This window comes from Euleptes europaea, chromosome 9, assembly GCF_029931775.1.
Source record: "Euleptes europaea isolate rEulEur1 chromosome 9, rEulEur1.hap1, whole genome shotgun sequence".
Lineage (NCBI taxonomy): Eukaryota > Metazoa > Chordata > Lepidosauria > Squamata > Sphaerodactylidae > Euleptes > Euleptes europaea.
In genome coordinates, this window is record NC_079320.1 from 82,766,933 (window position 1) to 82,782,699 (window position 15,767).

The 15,767-nt window shown below is 41.1% G+C and overlaps 1 protein-coding gene across 2 annotated transcripts in view; it reads left to right on the forward strand.

Moving 5' to 3' along the window:
- LOC130482733 (ligand-dependent nuclear receptor corepressor-like protein) overlaps window positions 1-15,767 on the forward strand; it is a 69,664-nt gene that overhangs the window by 51,489 nt on the left and 2,408 nt on the right. For both annotated transcript variants that reach the window (XM_056855571.1, XM_056855572.1), the window contains exon 6: window positions 15,185-15,272. In XM_056855571.1, the coding sequence (XP_056711549.1) occupies window positions 15,185-15,272 (88 nt within the window). The remainder of the gene's footprint in view (window positions 1-15,184; window positions 15,273-15,767) is intronic.

Sequence of the window (15,767 nt, forward strand, 5' to 3'; positions counted from 1 at the left end):
GTGGACATGTTCATGGAGGAAAGGGGTATTCATGGCTACTAGGTAAAATGGATACTAGTCATTATGCATACCTATTCTCTCCAGGATCAGAGGAGCATGCCTGTTATCTTAGGTGCTGTGGAACACAGGCAAGATGGTGCTGCTGCAGTCGTCTTGTTTGGGGGCTTCCTAGAGGCACCTGGTTGGCCACTGTGTGACAGACTGCTGGACTTGATGGGCCTTGGTCTGATGCAGCCAGGCTTTTCTTATGTTCTTAGCTTCAAGTGGCTGTGTTTTAACCATTCCACCACAGCCTCTAGGCGCTCAGCCAAGACATCTGGGACAGTGTCCGGCCAACCATCCACTAACAGAAAAAGCTGGGTGTCATCAGCATACTGGTGACACCCCAGCCTGAAACTCCAGAACAGCTGGGTGAAAGGGCGCATATAGATGTTAAATAATGTTGGAGAAAGGATCGCCCCCTGAGGCACCCCACATACCAGGGGTGCTGAGTGGAGGTCCTCTCCTAGCGCCACCCTCTGTCCCCAACCTTGGAGAAATGAGGCCAGCCACTGTAAGGTTGTCCTATGGAATCCAATGTCAGTGAGGCGGTGGGTCAAAAGATCGTGATTGACAATGTCAAATGCTTCTGACAAGTCAAGCAAAACCAGCAGCGCTGACCCTCCTCGCTCTGGCTGATGCTGGAGATCATCTGTAAGGGTGGCCAGCACAGTCTCTGTCCCATGGCCAGACTGGAAGCCAGACTGGAGTGGATCCAGGGCCATTGTGTCCTCCAGGAATGCCTAAAGTTCCTTGGCCACTGCTCTTCAACCCCCTTACCCAGGAAAGGTATGACACAGTGTGGTAGTTGCCCAGATCAGTTGGATCTAGGGATGGTTTAGCAACCTTGGGAAGACCACCGGACTAAGGGATAAGTTAACAATAACTTCTAGGGGAGCACACACTTTCTCAAGACTGGCTTTCACCAGCCCAGAGGAACAAGGATCTAGTAGGCAAGTAGTTGGCCTCATTGCAGTCAGCATCCTATCAGTGTTGACCCCAAAGGGGTATAAATAAGGACCAGAAGATAGCCAAGGGACCTGTGGCAGGGAGGTTGCGGTGGAATGCCAAGACTTTATCTGCAAAATAGCTTGAAAAATCCTCACAGCTGAAAGCCGAATTCCTAATGTTTTGGGCTTCCCCAGAAAGGGAAGTGAGAGACTGAACTAACCTGAATAATTGAGCTGGGTGTGAGCTAGCAGATGCAATGGAGGCCGAGTAAAAAGCTTTTTTTTCATGGCCTTCACTGCCACCTCATAGGACTTCATAAATGCTCCATAAGATGCTCCTGACTCTTTGTCGCGAGTGCAATGCCACGCTCTCTCTAGCTGTCTCAGTTCCCATTTTCTATCTCTTAACTCCTCAGTGTACCAAGGAGCTAATTTAGAATGGAGGCAGAGAGGTTGTCAGAGAGACGATGGTGCCACTCATTAGTAAGCACATCTAGAGAATCACTGGAGGGAATTGGGTCCCGCAGAACATTCTGGAAACCAGGTGGATCCATAAGTCTTTGTGGGTTAGCATAAATCCGCTCATTGCTTAAGCAGGGGGTGGGGGGGATGGCGAGGCCCAGACGGGCCTTTGGGGCAAAATGATCTCACCATGGCACAATATTCAATTGAATCGAGCCCAGATCTAATCCTGCCACAAAGATCAAATCTAGTGTGTGACCTGCTTGGTGTGTGGAAACTGATAACTAAGAGAGTCCCAGTGACGCTCTGGAAGAAACCAGGTCCGAGCCCAAGGACCCAGGGGTGTCAGTGTGGACCTTGAAGTCACCCAGAACTGTAAGTCTTGGAAACCTCAAGGTCCAAGCCCCTGCCACCACGTCCAACATGCTTGACGGGGTATCCACTGGTGCTCTAGGCGGCTGGTACACCAGCAAGAGAGCCACACTCGCCTTAGCTTCCCACACAGGGCTCACACATTCAATACTGGATATCGTTGGAGCAGGGATTGCCCTGAAGGAGAAAGAATTACCACATTTCTACTAAATGTACTAGGTACCACAAACTAAGGTTTGAAAACGTAGTCAAGCATAAATGATTAGCCTGGGTGATCTCTGAAAACTCTGTATCATTTTTGTGAACACCACCCTCAACCACAGCAAAGTCACACTTCAGTTAGCCATCTGTTTGAAATTCAATTCTAATGAATCTTTTGTAAAATAAATAAGGGTGTGATCTGGCTAAAGGTGAGAAATTTAGATACCACTGAATTGTTAAATTTGCTTAATATTCTAGTGGAAATCACTGATATTTAAATATGCTGGATCATGCCTTAAATGAGTGCTGGAAAGTAATGAATTGTTAACTTTTAAAAATTCTCTTAAAGAGAAATTGAACTCCAAATAGTATCATCATTAGGACTTAACCACCCTTTAGATTGAGTTTTATAGATGAATTAGAGGCCCAAAATAAACAGTTTGAAGTAGTAGTACAGAAATATACCAGTTAACTTTTTTAGGCTTCTCTCTCCAATAGCTCTGATAATGCAAGTTTACCCTGTACCGCAAATGGATAAAGTCTTTATTAATTGTGCTTATTCTAAAATTGTTTATTTCTGTTTCTCTATATTATGAATGCTTAAGACTTTGTCAATGAGCAATAAAGGTTAATTGAATAAACGCTGAATCAAAATTTAATATAATCCAGTCTAAGGCGCCAAATTAGTTCCCTGCAGGGAGAGATGTTCCTCCAAAGAACCTCTTTCAAACTTAATACCATACCTCGGGGAGAAGGTGGACCACACCTTTAAGTTGGAAGACATGTAGGAGAAAAGGGGGGAAGGACATTAAGGAACTGATGGGGAATAGGAAGGGGGCAACAAGGGAAAAGAAACAAGGGAGAGGGGAGAGGAGGTCAGTATCTAGATAATTCCATCGCTTGCCTCAACCATAAGCCTGGCAGAACTCTGCTGGGTCCTGCAGGGCCTGGGTCTTATTAGACAGAGAGTTCCACCAGGCTGGGGCCAAGGCCGAGAAAACCCTGGCCCTGGTTGAGGACAGCCAGACACTCTTGGGGCTAGGAATCTCTAATAGATTATTATTGGCTGATCATAAGGCTCTCTGGGGTTATACAGGGAGAGGCAATCTCAAAGATACAGTGGTCCCAGACCGTTAAGGGCTTTAAAGGTTAAAACCAGAACCTTGAACTTGATCTGGAATTCAGTCTGGAGCCAGTGCAGCTGGTGGAGCACCAGTTGAATATGTGCAGTGCATGATGTTCCTATTAGGACCCATGCAGCTGCCTGCACTCAGGCAGGCCCTGCAGGCCTCTCCCAGGCCGCAGAGAAGGCGGGGGGGCGGCGGGGCCTGCCTGCACTCAGGCAGGCCCTGCAGGCCTCTCCCAGGCCGCAGAGAAGGCGCGGGGGGGGCGGCGGGGGGGCGGCGGGGCCTGCCTGCACTCAGGCAGGCCCTGCAGGCCTCTCCCAGGCCGCAGAGAAAGCGTGCGGGATGGCGGCGGCAGCGGCGGTAAGTTCCCCTTCCCTCTATCCCTCCTCCCCCCTCCCCTCGCCTACCGTATTGACCCGCGTATAAGCCGAGTTGGCTTTTTTCAGCCCTTTTTTTGGGCTGAAAAACTCGGCTTATACGCGAGTATATACGGTAATTGTAATATTAGATTAGGCAGTGTTACTTAATTGATACCTGTAATGCAGAACAGGTAATAGATAGCTGCAGACATGATAAACTGCTTTTTTCTGTATATCAGAATTATGGATTTTCTGAAAGTTTGAGGGAAATGAATCCCTACACCAAATTTTTTAAAGGGAGACTGAAATTTCTGGGCATCTACAAACCATCTGCAAATATATACCAACCGAGGCTAGAGCAAGTGTATTTTTCAGTATATTTATAATTGTTGGAAGAATCTCTGTGACAATTGGGAGGCATCAAACTTTCACTTCTTTGGGATCAGTTTTGTGCTGTGTATTCTTTACTCAGTGTCTTAGTAGTAGGCTTACTGTGATACTATTTACCAAGAATACCACTCAGTACTTCTCTGTTATAGTATTTTTCCCCAAGCAGAATACTGTGGCATGCATATTTTAGATGCCAGGAGATGGCAGTTTGCGCACAAATAAACTTCTAGAGGCAGTTTTGAATAGAATTGAATTGGCATTCTAATCTGGAAATATTGCATGGTTGCTGCGTATTTCATTTTTATCATGTTCCTGATTTTTTTATATAATTTTTTTAATTTTCCCCCCAAAATCATTTCATATTCCATTATACATAGCCATTGATTAATTATATTGTAACAGTATTTTCTTATCTCATAAAATGTAAATTTCTTTAACTTCCCCTCTCCCCTCCTCTATCTCTTTATTATCATTGTTGCTCTCTTTGTAAGTATTGTCTAATTCTATTATAACAAATCATCCATATCCCCTACAACAAATCAGAATTAGATCAAAATAAATTTCTTAATATCACAGTTAAGTTCATTCAAACAGTAATTTGTCCATGCCTCCCATTCAGTTGCAAATTCATTATCGTCTTTTTGATTTATTGATGCTGTAAGTTTTGCTATTTCAACTAGTTCCATCATTTTTTCTATCCACTCTGATTTATTTGGTATCTCAGCCATTTTCCATCTCCTAGCATATACCAATCTGGCGGCTGTGGTGGCGTACATCAAAAAAGATCTCTGGGTCACCATGGTATCTGGTATTATATTTAACAGCATCATTTCTGGTGTCTTGGGAATATTTTGTTGTAATATCAACCTTAATTCATTGTAAATCATATCCCAAAAGTTCTTAACCTTCTCACAAAGCCACCAAATATGATGAAATGAACCCACTTCTTCTTGACATTTCCAACAATTTGGTGACATGTTTCCATACATTTTGGCTAATTTCTTTGGTGTTAAATACCATCTGTAGATCATTTTATATATGTTCTCTCTCAATGATTGAGAACAGATATATTTCATGTCTTTTGACCAGTCTTTCCCATTTATGTAGATGAATATCATGTCCCAGAGTTTGCGCCCAAGTTATCATTGTTTAACAAGGTCTTGTTCCGTATACAAAGTCAATAACATCTTATACATTTTTGATATTAAGGGTTCATTATTATCCAACAACATTCGCTGAAAAGGTGATTTATCTTTTACAAAACCTAACTTCATATCTTGCGTAAATACAGATTGTAATTGATAATATTGAAGCCAAGTAATATATTCCTTCATTTCTCCATATTCTTTAAGGGCACATTTATTATCCTTCCATACTAATAAATCTTGGTAAATAAGAAATTGTGCTGGTCTCAGTGGTCTCAATGTCAACATCTCTTGCGTGGAGATCCATAGTGGTGTTCTAGGTTCCAAAAGATGTTTATATTTTAGCCAAGTTTTTATTAATGAGGATTTAACCACATGATGCTGAAAGCCCTTATGTATTTTTAATTTGTCATACCATAAGTAACCGTGCCATCCGTATCTATTGTCAAAGCCTTCTAGGTCCAATAGTCTATTGTTTTTCAGTTGTATCCAATCTTTTAGCCACACTAATACTGATGCTTCCGCATAAAGTTTAAAATTTGGCAAAGCAAATCCTCCTCTTTCTTTAGTGTCAACCAAGTATTTATAGGCAATTCTAGGTTTTTTCCCTTGCCATATAAAGTTGAGCAAATCTTTTAAAACAAAAGCTGCCTTATGTTGATTGTTATGCTCATAGTATTCAACCGCATCCAATAATATCCTCAAGTTGTCTTTTATCTGTCGTCCAGGTACAAATCCCACTTGATCTTCATGTATCAAAGATATTATGGATTGTTTCAAACGATTAGACAAAATTGAAGCATAGATTTTATAATCCACATTTAGGAGCGAAATTGGCCTATAATTGGTCACCTTTTCCATGTCTCTTCCAGTCTTATGGGTCAATGATATATAAGCATGCGACCAAGTCTCTGGAGCTAGTCCTGTATCCAAAATTGAATTACATACTTGTAAAAGAGAATTTTTGACATTTTCCTTAAATGTCCTATAAAATAAAGCTATAATGCCATCTGGGCCTGGTGTTTTATCTGTTTTTTGTTTCATTATAGCCTCTTCAATTTCTGCCATTGTAATTGGTGCATCCAAAAACCTCTGCTGTTCAGAGGAAAGTCTATTTACCTTGACATTTCTTAAAAATTTATCCATTTTTTCCCCCAGTGATACTGTCTTTTTGATATAATTTTGGATAAAACAGTTCAAATTCTTTCAATATAGCTGTTGTTGTATAAACCGGTCCCTTTGTAGTTTGTATTTTGCTAATTACCTTTTTCTGCATGGAATCTCTTAATTGACTTGCCAAAAATTTACCAGGTCGATTTGCATGTTCAAAATATCTCTGTTTTGCAGTTTTCATATTTTTATTCATTTCTTCCATAATCACCAAATTTAATTGATGTTTGGCTACTTTGATTTTTGTCTCAATTTGTCTCCTCTTATCTTCATGAATTTCCAAAATTAATTTCTGTTCTAGATTTTGTAATTCCCAAAGAATGTCATTCGTATGCTGCAATTGTTTTTTCTTCCATACCGTATTCTTCTGAATCATATATCCTCTTAGCACCGCCTTAAAAGCATCCCATACAACATTCAAACTGGTTTCTCCATTCAGATTAATCCGAAAATAATCCTCAACAATATCCTGTATTTCATTTCTCGTTTTTTCATCTCTCAGTAACCTATCATTAAGTCTCCACCTGAATGCTTGTCTAGTATACCATTCAAAGGCAACCGGGTTATGATCTGAAAATGTTCTTGGGATTATTTGCACCTTCCTCAATTGGGTAAAGACAGATTTGCTCGCCCATACCATGTCAATTCTGGAGTGTGAATTATGTCTAACAGAATAAAAAGTATATTCTTTTGCTGTTGTGTTCATTGTCCTCCAAATGTCTTGTATATTAAATTCCTCAGTTAATTGGAAAAAATGTTTGGTAAGCAACCTTCTCGTTCATCCTTTGCAGTTGATTTCTTGTCTATCGTAGTGTCTATAACTCCATTAAAGTCTCCCATTAACAATAGTTGTTGTTCTACGTTTTGCAATAAAATATCATACAATTGCTTATAAAATTGAGCTTTCCCCTGCTATCAATATCTTTTGTCCACCTATTTTAACTCTTACCAACAGAATTCTGCCCTCTTCATCTTTGTAAACCAGTTCTGGAGCAAATTTAGCCTGGGCATATATCACAAGTCCTTTGGTTTTAGTTTTAGCTGAGGAAATAAAAGATTGTCCCAGGGTCTTCCTCTCCAAATATTTTTTGTCTTTTCTCGAAATATGCGTCTCTTGAAGGCATATTAATGAGTATTTTTGTTTATGTAAAAATTTAAAAATCCGCCCTCTTTTCACCTTCTCATTTAGACCATTAACATTCCACGATATGACTTTAGCCATTGTCAAAATTTTAATTGTTTAGTCTTATACTCCACCCACTGCTCCTTTGGTTGCATCCTCATCTTCCTCTTGACTTGAATCGTATTTCTGCTCTGATGTATATCCTACAAGATCTTTCTTGTATTTTCTCAGAAATTTTCCAACGTCTTCTTTTGTGGAGATTGTGTATTTCACGTCTTTATAGGTAAATGCCAACCCTTGTGGTAGCAGCCATCTATATTTAACTCCACTTTTCCTCAGAGATGTAGCAAATTCTTTAAACAGACCTCTCTTCGCCATCAGGTGTCTTGGTATATCCTTCAAGAGTATCAGAGCATTACCTTCTATTACTTTTGGATCTTGGTAGTGCTGTTGCATTATTATATCTTTCATCCTTATATCATAAAAGGATATCATAACATCTCTTGCTTTTGCTCTTTTCATATTGGGTGGTAAAGGGATCCTATAAATTCTCTTGATGGCGTGGTCTAAATCTTGTTCTCCAATACTGAATAATCCAGCCAAAGTTGTAATCAGTGATTCTCTGGTGCTGCCACAATCCTCCGATAAATTTCGTAGGCGCAGATTAGACTCTCTGGCTTTCAAATCCATTAAAGCAAATTGGTCCTTCGTAGATTCCTCTTGCATCTGCAACAATTCCAATTGTTTGTCGTGTGTATCCACTTTCTTCTTAACTTCTTTGTGGTCTTCTGCCATCTTCTTTACCGAAGCATCCATGGTCTTCATATCAGCTTGTAATGAGGTAACCTGGGTTTTAGTTTCCTTTACCTCTTTGACAATCTCAGCTAACATTTCAGTTAGTTGGGTCATTTGCTTCTCCTGCTGTTTGGACACATGCTCCATTTGCTGCTTAGACATTTGTTCCATCTGTTTAGTAAAAGTATCAGTCTGTTTGGCCAAAAGTTCTTGCATTTTCTTGTCTTACTTCTCCGTCATGGTTTCTGAAGATTTTGCTGTTGCAGGAGTATGGAATGAGCTTGAGCGTGGCCGTGAAATCGACATGTAATCTGGCAAAAAGTCTCGGTTTTTCAGCCAGCTCCCAGCTGTTAGTCCTTGAGAGATTAAGTACTAGTATGCTTCCCCAACCATATCGCTGTATTAAAAGTTGGATTCGGCCCCCGAGTGATTTTTAAAACAAGTTTAAAGTTTTTAAAATACCATCGAGTTTAGAGTCGCTCTAGGTCGGCTTCTAGGCAGGAAGTAGGAAGTGCCACGGACCTTCTGTCGTCCTCTCTATGGTAAATCGGATCCATTTGCCGGTTACACCACCAGACGTACTTCCGGTCGTTCGGCGTCGCTTTGCAGCCTGTGATCTCTGCTTTGCCTGGAATCCCTCTCTCTTTGCCTTGCCATGCAGCAGAAAATCTGCTATTCAGGGGCCATTGCTGGAGGTGGGAACTTCCTCCTTCTCTCTCAAGGAAATCGGCTTTTGCTATTGGGTACCGGTATGTCAATTTTCTATGCCGTTGTTTAGTCTATCTTCCAATAGCTTTAACAAGCTCCCTGCCGATCTAATTCAGGATTTTCATAAAGTCTTAAAAGATCATTCTCCCAATCGGGAGGTCAGGAAGCAGTAGTAGTTTTAAAAGAAAAGTTTGATTTCTTGTATCCCAATGTAAACAAAGAGATTCTTGTTACTCACAGATTTCGGAGGGTGAGGCTTTTGTTCCCTTAATTAGTTGCTTAGATGGTGTTGGGTAAGGGAGAGCGAAGCCTGACTCCAAATATAAAACGTCTGTGGCGATCTAGATCCTCTTGCCATGGCGGGACAGCATCTGAGGCTCCGGGAGTCTTAAAAAAGCACTGTCGGAGGACTCAGGAGTCAACACCGCACTTCACTGGCTGCAGAAGAATTCCTGATTCCCTCTCCTCTTTTTAGGAGGGGGCAGGGGTCCACAAATGCCTCTATCTTAGACGTATTTTGGTCCTTCACTGGGAGGTCCAGTGAGGCAATTCACCTCGGTCAGCGTCCTTACCGGAAGTCCATCATGTTCCTGATTTCAGACACTTTTTTTTGTGTGTTCATGAAAATGTTTGGAGTTATTGTGGACTCTCAAGATGGTTTTAATTTATGGTAACTAATTATATTTAATTCTGATCCAAGCCGTAGAATGCGGATCAAAATATACACACATGGAGCAGTTGGCAGATGGTGGGGGGGTGTTCCTACAAAACTGAGAGAAGTCCAAAGTTTGCAGGGGAGGAAATATAGTGGGGGCTAAAAAGAAACACAAATTGTAGAAGCAGCTTCTGTTTTAAGAAATGAGTGCCCATTGATTTCTCACAAAACTACATGACTTGCTACCATGGGGCTCGTGTGACTCATCTGGACTTGGCAGTGGCCACGGCACATCTCTCACCTAGGCGACTGGTTACCACGCATCCATCACATGACTTGCCCAGGCCCACAGTGAACACAGTACAACTCACTTGGGCTTAACAGTGACCACTGCACAACTCACCTGAGTAACATGTTACCATTTGACATTCATGACTTACCCAGGCTTGGTAGTGGCCACCATACACCTCAATTAGGTGACTTGCCACCACAAGATGCACCTGAATCTAATGGCAGCCAGTGTGTGACTCCACTGGGTGGGGTGGGGTGAGCAAGCAGTTTAAAAAAGAGGAGGAAAAACTTCCAAGACAGATTTGCAGCTCTGGATAAGAGCATTAATTTAGCCAGGATTTTTATTTGGCTTTGAGGTAGAGTTTGGGTTAGGTTTAGGGAGAAAAGCTTATATTTAGGTGATAAATAAGCACCCTGGTAAAAAACAGACACACCAAATCTACCTGGGCAGTTTCTGAGAACCAGCGACTCTTCGGTGAAAGGGGAAATCTGCACCTTTTGAGATAACCTGCATTTGGGTAACCGGGTCCAGTAAACCACCTAACCTGAGGTAGATGTTTTGAGGAAAGGAAAGTGTTTGTTTAATGTGGATTGGCCCAGTTACAAAGTATTACATCGCTTGAGAGGAAAGGTTGTAACTGCTGGGTCGCAGTTGAGAGTCTTTTTCCTCTCATCAATGCTGAAACTTAAGCTGAAACAGGTAGGCAGGTGGATGTGAGAGAATTTATTTTATTTATTTCCCTCATTTATACCCCACTTTTCTCCCCAGTGGGGATCCAAAGTAGCTTACATTGTTCTCTTCTCCATTTTATCCTGACAACAGCCCTGTCAGGTTGGGCTGAGAGTGTGTGACTGGCCCATGGTCACCCATCATGTTTCCATAGCAGAATGAGGATTTGAACCTGTTTGTCCCAGATCCTAGTCTGGCACACTAACCACTACACCATACAAGGGGACAGGCTCCAAGGGGGAGAAAGGAGAGAAAGCTAAAGACTGGGAGGCAGATAAAAGTGGGGTCGTTTGGTGGGTGAGGGAGAATATAGGGACCACCAGAGGAAGACAAGAGGAAATAGTGAGGGAGGGGGGATATAAAGAGAAAATGGGACATCTCCCTGCAGTCCTCATGAGTTCCCGTTTGTATCAACATAAACAAGTACATGTGTTCGAAACATACAGTGGTAATAAAATATATTGAAAATTGCTTTAAAGTTTGGGGGTTCTCAGACATTCGTTGCTTCTAAGGTGTGTTTGCAAAGAAGTGTTTGATGCACAGTTGGACTGTTCACCTTCTGACTCTTCACCAAGGTCACCATCCATGAAATATGTAGACTGAAAATCTCTGTACCTGCTTGATGATCTTGCTGTAAACATTGTGCAATTCAGTGTTAGTAGTACAGGCAAATGAAGTTGTAGTGCAGTGCCCACGTTGATAGACATGAGGATTAGTACCAAATTGTTTACCTTATACTTCCAACCTATTGTGTCAAATGGTGGCAATGGATTCCTTCTAACCACCTGGTTGAATACACCTGTTTGATAATAATGTAACTCAATATAAAATGACATGGTATTAGGTTCAGGAGGAAGGGCTGCATTGTTGACAAAAAAGGAGAAGGAATCGTTGGCATTTTTTCATATTCTGCAAAGGTTGTGATAGTGTACAAAGCTGGGTGATGGATCTCAGTGATCAAAACTTTTACTTGATCTTGGCTGCTAGTGCATAACATTTGTAAAGTACAAGGAATGACATTCTTCAGTTGTTTGATTGATAAGAAGTTCAGTTATGTTGATGTAGTCTTTAATATTAGATATTATGATATATTGAGGGAGGGAAGGCAGGGGTGGGGAACCTTTTTTCTGCCAAGGGCCATTTGGATATTTATAATATCATTCGCGGGCCATACAAAATTATCAACTTAAAAATTAGCCTGCTATATTTGGTCAAACATTTAGCCAAGAGGCACGACTGGAGACGGCTCCGAGTGTCTGCCACATTGTCAGGGCTGGATTCTACAGCCAGCTCCTGCTACCTCTGCCTGCAGGAATGAAATGAGAACTGGCAAAGAACTCGCCCCCCCCCCCCATGCATTCTGGCCCTGCCCCCTTTAATCCCTCCATTGTCGCCACTTCCGCCCCCAGCTCTCTTGTAGTACAGAGGGAATATGTTTCTCCACGGCCCGGGTGGGAAAGAGTTAACACAGCTTCTTGGGCTGTCCTAGCAGCTCCATAGCTAACGACTCTTCTGCAAGGGGGAAAGCAGGTTCCTTTTCTTGGCAAAACAAACTCGCATCTGCCTTGAATATAGGTTATTCCTGTCTGGGAGGGGGCGGATTGCCAGTCTTAGATCCTTCTGAGCTAGAGATCTGCCAGGACCCACGAAGGGCCAGACCTAATGATTTTGCGGGCCTTATATGGCCTGACGTTCCCCATCCCTGTTATAACCCAATCTCAGAAGCTAAGCAGGATTGGTACTTGGAAGGGAGACCACCAAGGAAGACTCTGCAGAGGAAGGCAATGGCATACCACTGTTGCTTCTCACTTAAAGCCCCTTGCTGGAATTGCCACAAGTCGGCTACGACTTGATGGCATTTCACATGCACGTACGCACGCATACACACACATGATGTATTGAAAACCAGAATGACATACGTACATGAAAAAAGTTGTGATATAAGAGTGATAGAAAGAAGGCCTGTTGCATCAGCTGCAAATTGCAATTGGTCATAGCAGCTAACAAAACAGGTCTTGAAAGATTTAAAAGTAACTGACATTGCTCCAAACAATGTTAACCATGTGGTTAACATTGAAGCATGTGGATTAAGTGCTGAGCATGATGCTGAGCTGAAGAAATTTATTTATTTGCGTTTCAATCCTGCTCTCTGTCCCAGTCAGAAGTGTCCTGCACCATGTCATTGAAAGCCTGATATCCAGCTATGGTTTGTTGCACACGCTTGTGAGATGGAACTGTTAAACAAAAAGTTGGAGCATCTAAAATATATATCCCTAATTATTCCATTTTGGAAGAGGTAGCATGCAACCCAGCTGTATTATCTGCTGTGCTACCTATCTATGTTCTCTCTGGATGCAACAGTATATACTTCATTGCTAGTCATTCCTAAACAAAATTTATTTCAAAGTGTTTAGACACTGTTGCAAAACCTTAAAAAAAGATGAGCTCAAAAAACAAAAAATCCAAGTAAGGGCCACTATGCAGAGGAAGGTGTTGGCAAACCATCTCTGTAAGTCTTGCTTTGCAAATCCTACAGGGTTGCCATAAGTCGGCTGCGACTTGAAGGCACTTTACATACACACACACACACAAGTAAATGCCTATTTGCTTTGAATCTACAACATCTATGATACAGACGTCATGGCCTGTGCTTTCCCCAGGAGATGTCATGTCAAACTGTTGTGTGCACACACCCCAAACACTCAACATCACCACAGCCCAACTCAGTGGGTTGGAAATACAAGGAAAATTAGCTGGTAATAAGTCTTGTGTATATTCCACCTGTGCGTAAAGGAAAGCTATCTACAACTAGTGCCTACACAGATATCAAGCAAAAGGTGTGTGGTTTCAGAATATGTAAAATGTGCACATAGTCATATAGGTGCAGGGACTTTTAAGATATGTGTATTAAAGTCTGTGGCAATGGATGGAGCATCAGAGGATGAATGAAATCAAGCACTTCTTTTTAAATATAGCTTTGAAAAATTGTGTGGGAGTCAGCAAACTTGTAAATAATTTTCATAGACAACATGTTCTACATACCACAGATATTTGGTAATATGTATATGATTAAAGTCACCATAAGTGATAACCATCATAAGAGTTCACAGTAAATCAAAATTCATTTTTCTTAACCTACACAATATTAGTCTCTGAAATTGGGAACATGAGTTGAAATAAACAGCCAAGTTGGATCCAGCCTAGAAGCTGTCTAGCAGTATGGTATTCCTAGCCATGCCAGATACAGTGGGATGAATTAAACATTTCCAGCAACAAATTCCTTGTTGCTTGCTTTGGTCTCTCATTCTCAAGAGGAAATGTACAGCCATTTACTGCAGGAAAATGCCCCTGTTGGTTCTCCTGGACCTTATTCAGTATAATTGCTCTGCTGAATCTCTTGTTCACATTAGGTAGATGGTACTGGTTCTACATTGATTTCAGTTTTTCTTGGATGGTAGATCCTAGGAGTTACTGGTTGTGATCCTGTGCATTTTGACTCATTGGCCTATGGGTCCCTCAAGCTTCTATTTAACCTACATGAAACCACTGGGCATCATCCAGAGACTTCGAGCTAAGAGTCACCAGTTATGCTGATGATATACTGCTGGCTTGTGCTCACACTGTCTCTTCTTTCCATCTAAATCCAGGGAAGCAGTTGAAATACTAAAATGTGTTGAGGCATTGAAGGACTGGATGAGGATGAATAAATTAAAACTTAATCCATATAAGACAGAAGTACTGCTGTTTGGAAATAAAAAGAAATGTGTGTACAACTTATTTTGCATAGGGTTACACAACTGCTAAGGGGCATGTACACAGTTTGGGGGTATTCCTTGGGTACCTTACTATTCTTGGAAAGGAAGGTGGCCGAAGTTGCCAGAGGATGCCTTTTTCCCTCTAGGGCTGGTTCATCAGCTGTCCCAGACCTTGCTACCATCACCCATGTGTTGGTAACATCCAGAAAATCTAGATTGAACTACTACAAAGTGCTCTACGTGGGGATTTCCTTGAAGATGATTTGTAAGGTTGGTGCAAAATGTAGTAGCTGGGGTTCTGACAGAAAGCCTAGGCTTGGTTTCAGAATACCTCAAAGGATCATCTTCTACTATATCAGCATGTCTGAATTTTGAGATTTTTGAGGGCGAGGCCTTCAGCCAGCCTTTTCTGGCAAGGATCCATGGGATCAGATTTGGGCTATAAAATTTGTTTCCCTGGTGGGTGAGGCATCTGGGCCATCTCTGCCGGCCTTTCAGAGATGCTGAAACCTTTTTTATTCCAGAATGCCTTTGAAGGATTAATTAGCTGATTGATGAGGTGATGTTGCTTTTATTATAACTAATATGTTCTAATGTTTAGGTTAATAATGTGTTATAAAATTTTGTGTTTTATATAAACTTTAATTTTGTGATTTGCCTTGGTAACTTTTGAGCAGGACAGCTGGCATAGAAATAGGGTAGAGTGTGGACTTCTGCATTTATGACCTGGATATCATGAGATTTACAAATTGTCGTGTCTCATGTGCAGTGCCTAAGTAGGCAGGTAATTGCACTTTGGCATTCGTAAGGTTCAGAAGAATAATTCTGAAATCCATCATTATAATTAATTTTGCTGTTGCAAATGATAGTTATTTCCAAAGTAATACTTATATATTTTCATCATTTCTATAGGGGATGGAGTGCTAGATCTCTCTACAAAGAAAATAAGTTTGGAACAGTCAGCATATGATGGATCATGTTCTGAAAATTCGGTGTCTGGGTAAGGAATATGTAGTAATATTATTTTGGTTAATTTAAAAATAATTGAAGATTAAACCTGAAGACAGATTTGTTCTGTAATCTGAAAAAATGTATACGGGCACACACAGTTATACGTTGCTTTTACCAAAGAGTTTTCCACTCATAATTGTGTGTTTGTGTATAACTCATATGTTTCATTTTGTGTTTTTCACTTTTTTTCTGTTAAAGAAAAGTTATCAGAACAATCACCAAACTTTAGTTCATGTTATTGAAAGTGAACTGAAAGCATAATTACATTAGTGCAAACAAAGGAAAAAAGATAGAAAAATTATTTTCTGTGCTGTAGAAATTTTCAAATTGGGACAAAGGAAAATATTTGTATTTTTCATGGAGTCCTTCATCTAGGAATAAGTTAAAAATAGTTGTTAGTATCCTTGCTGTTTCCTCATGAGAGAGAGAGAGAGAGAGCTCTTGATGGCCATTCTTGCATTTTGATTCTGCCTCTGGTGTGTGG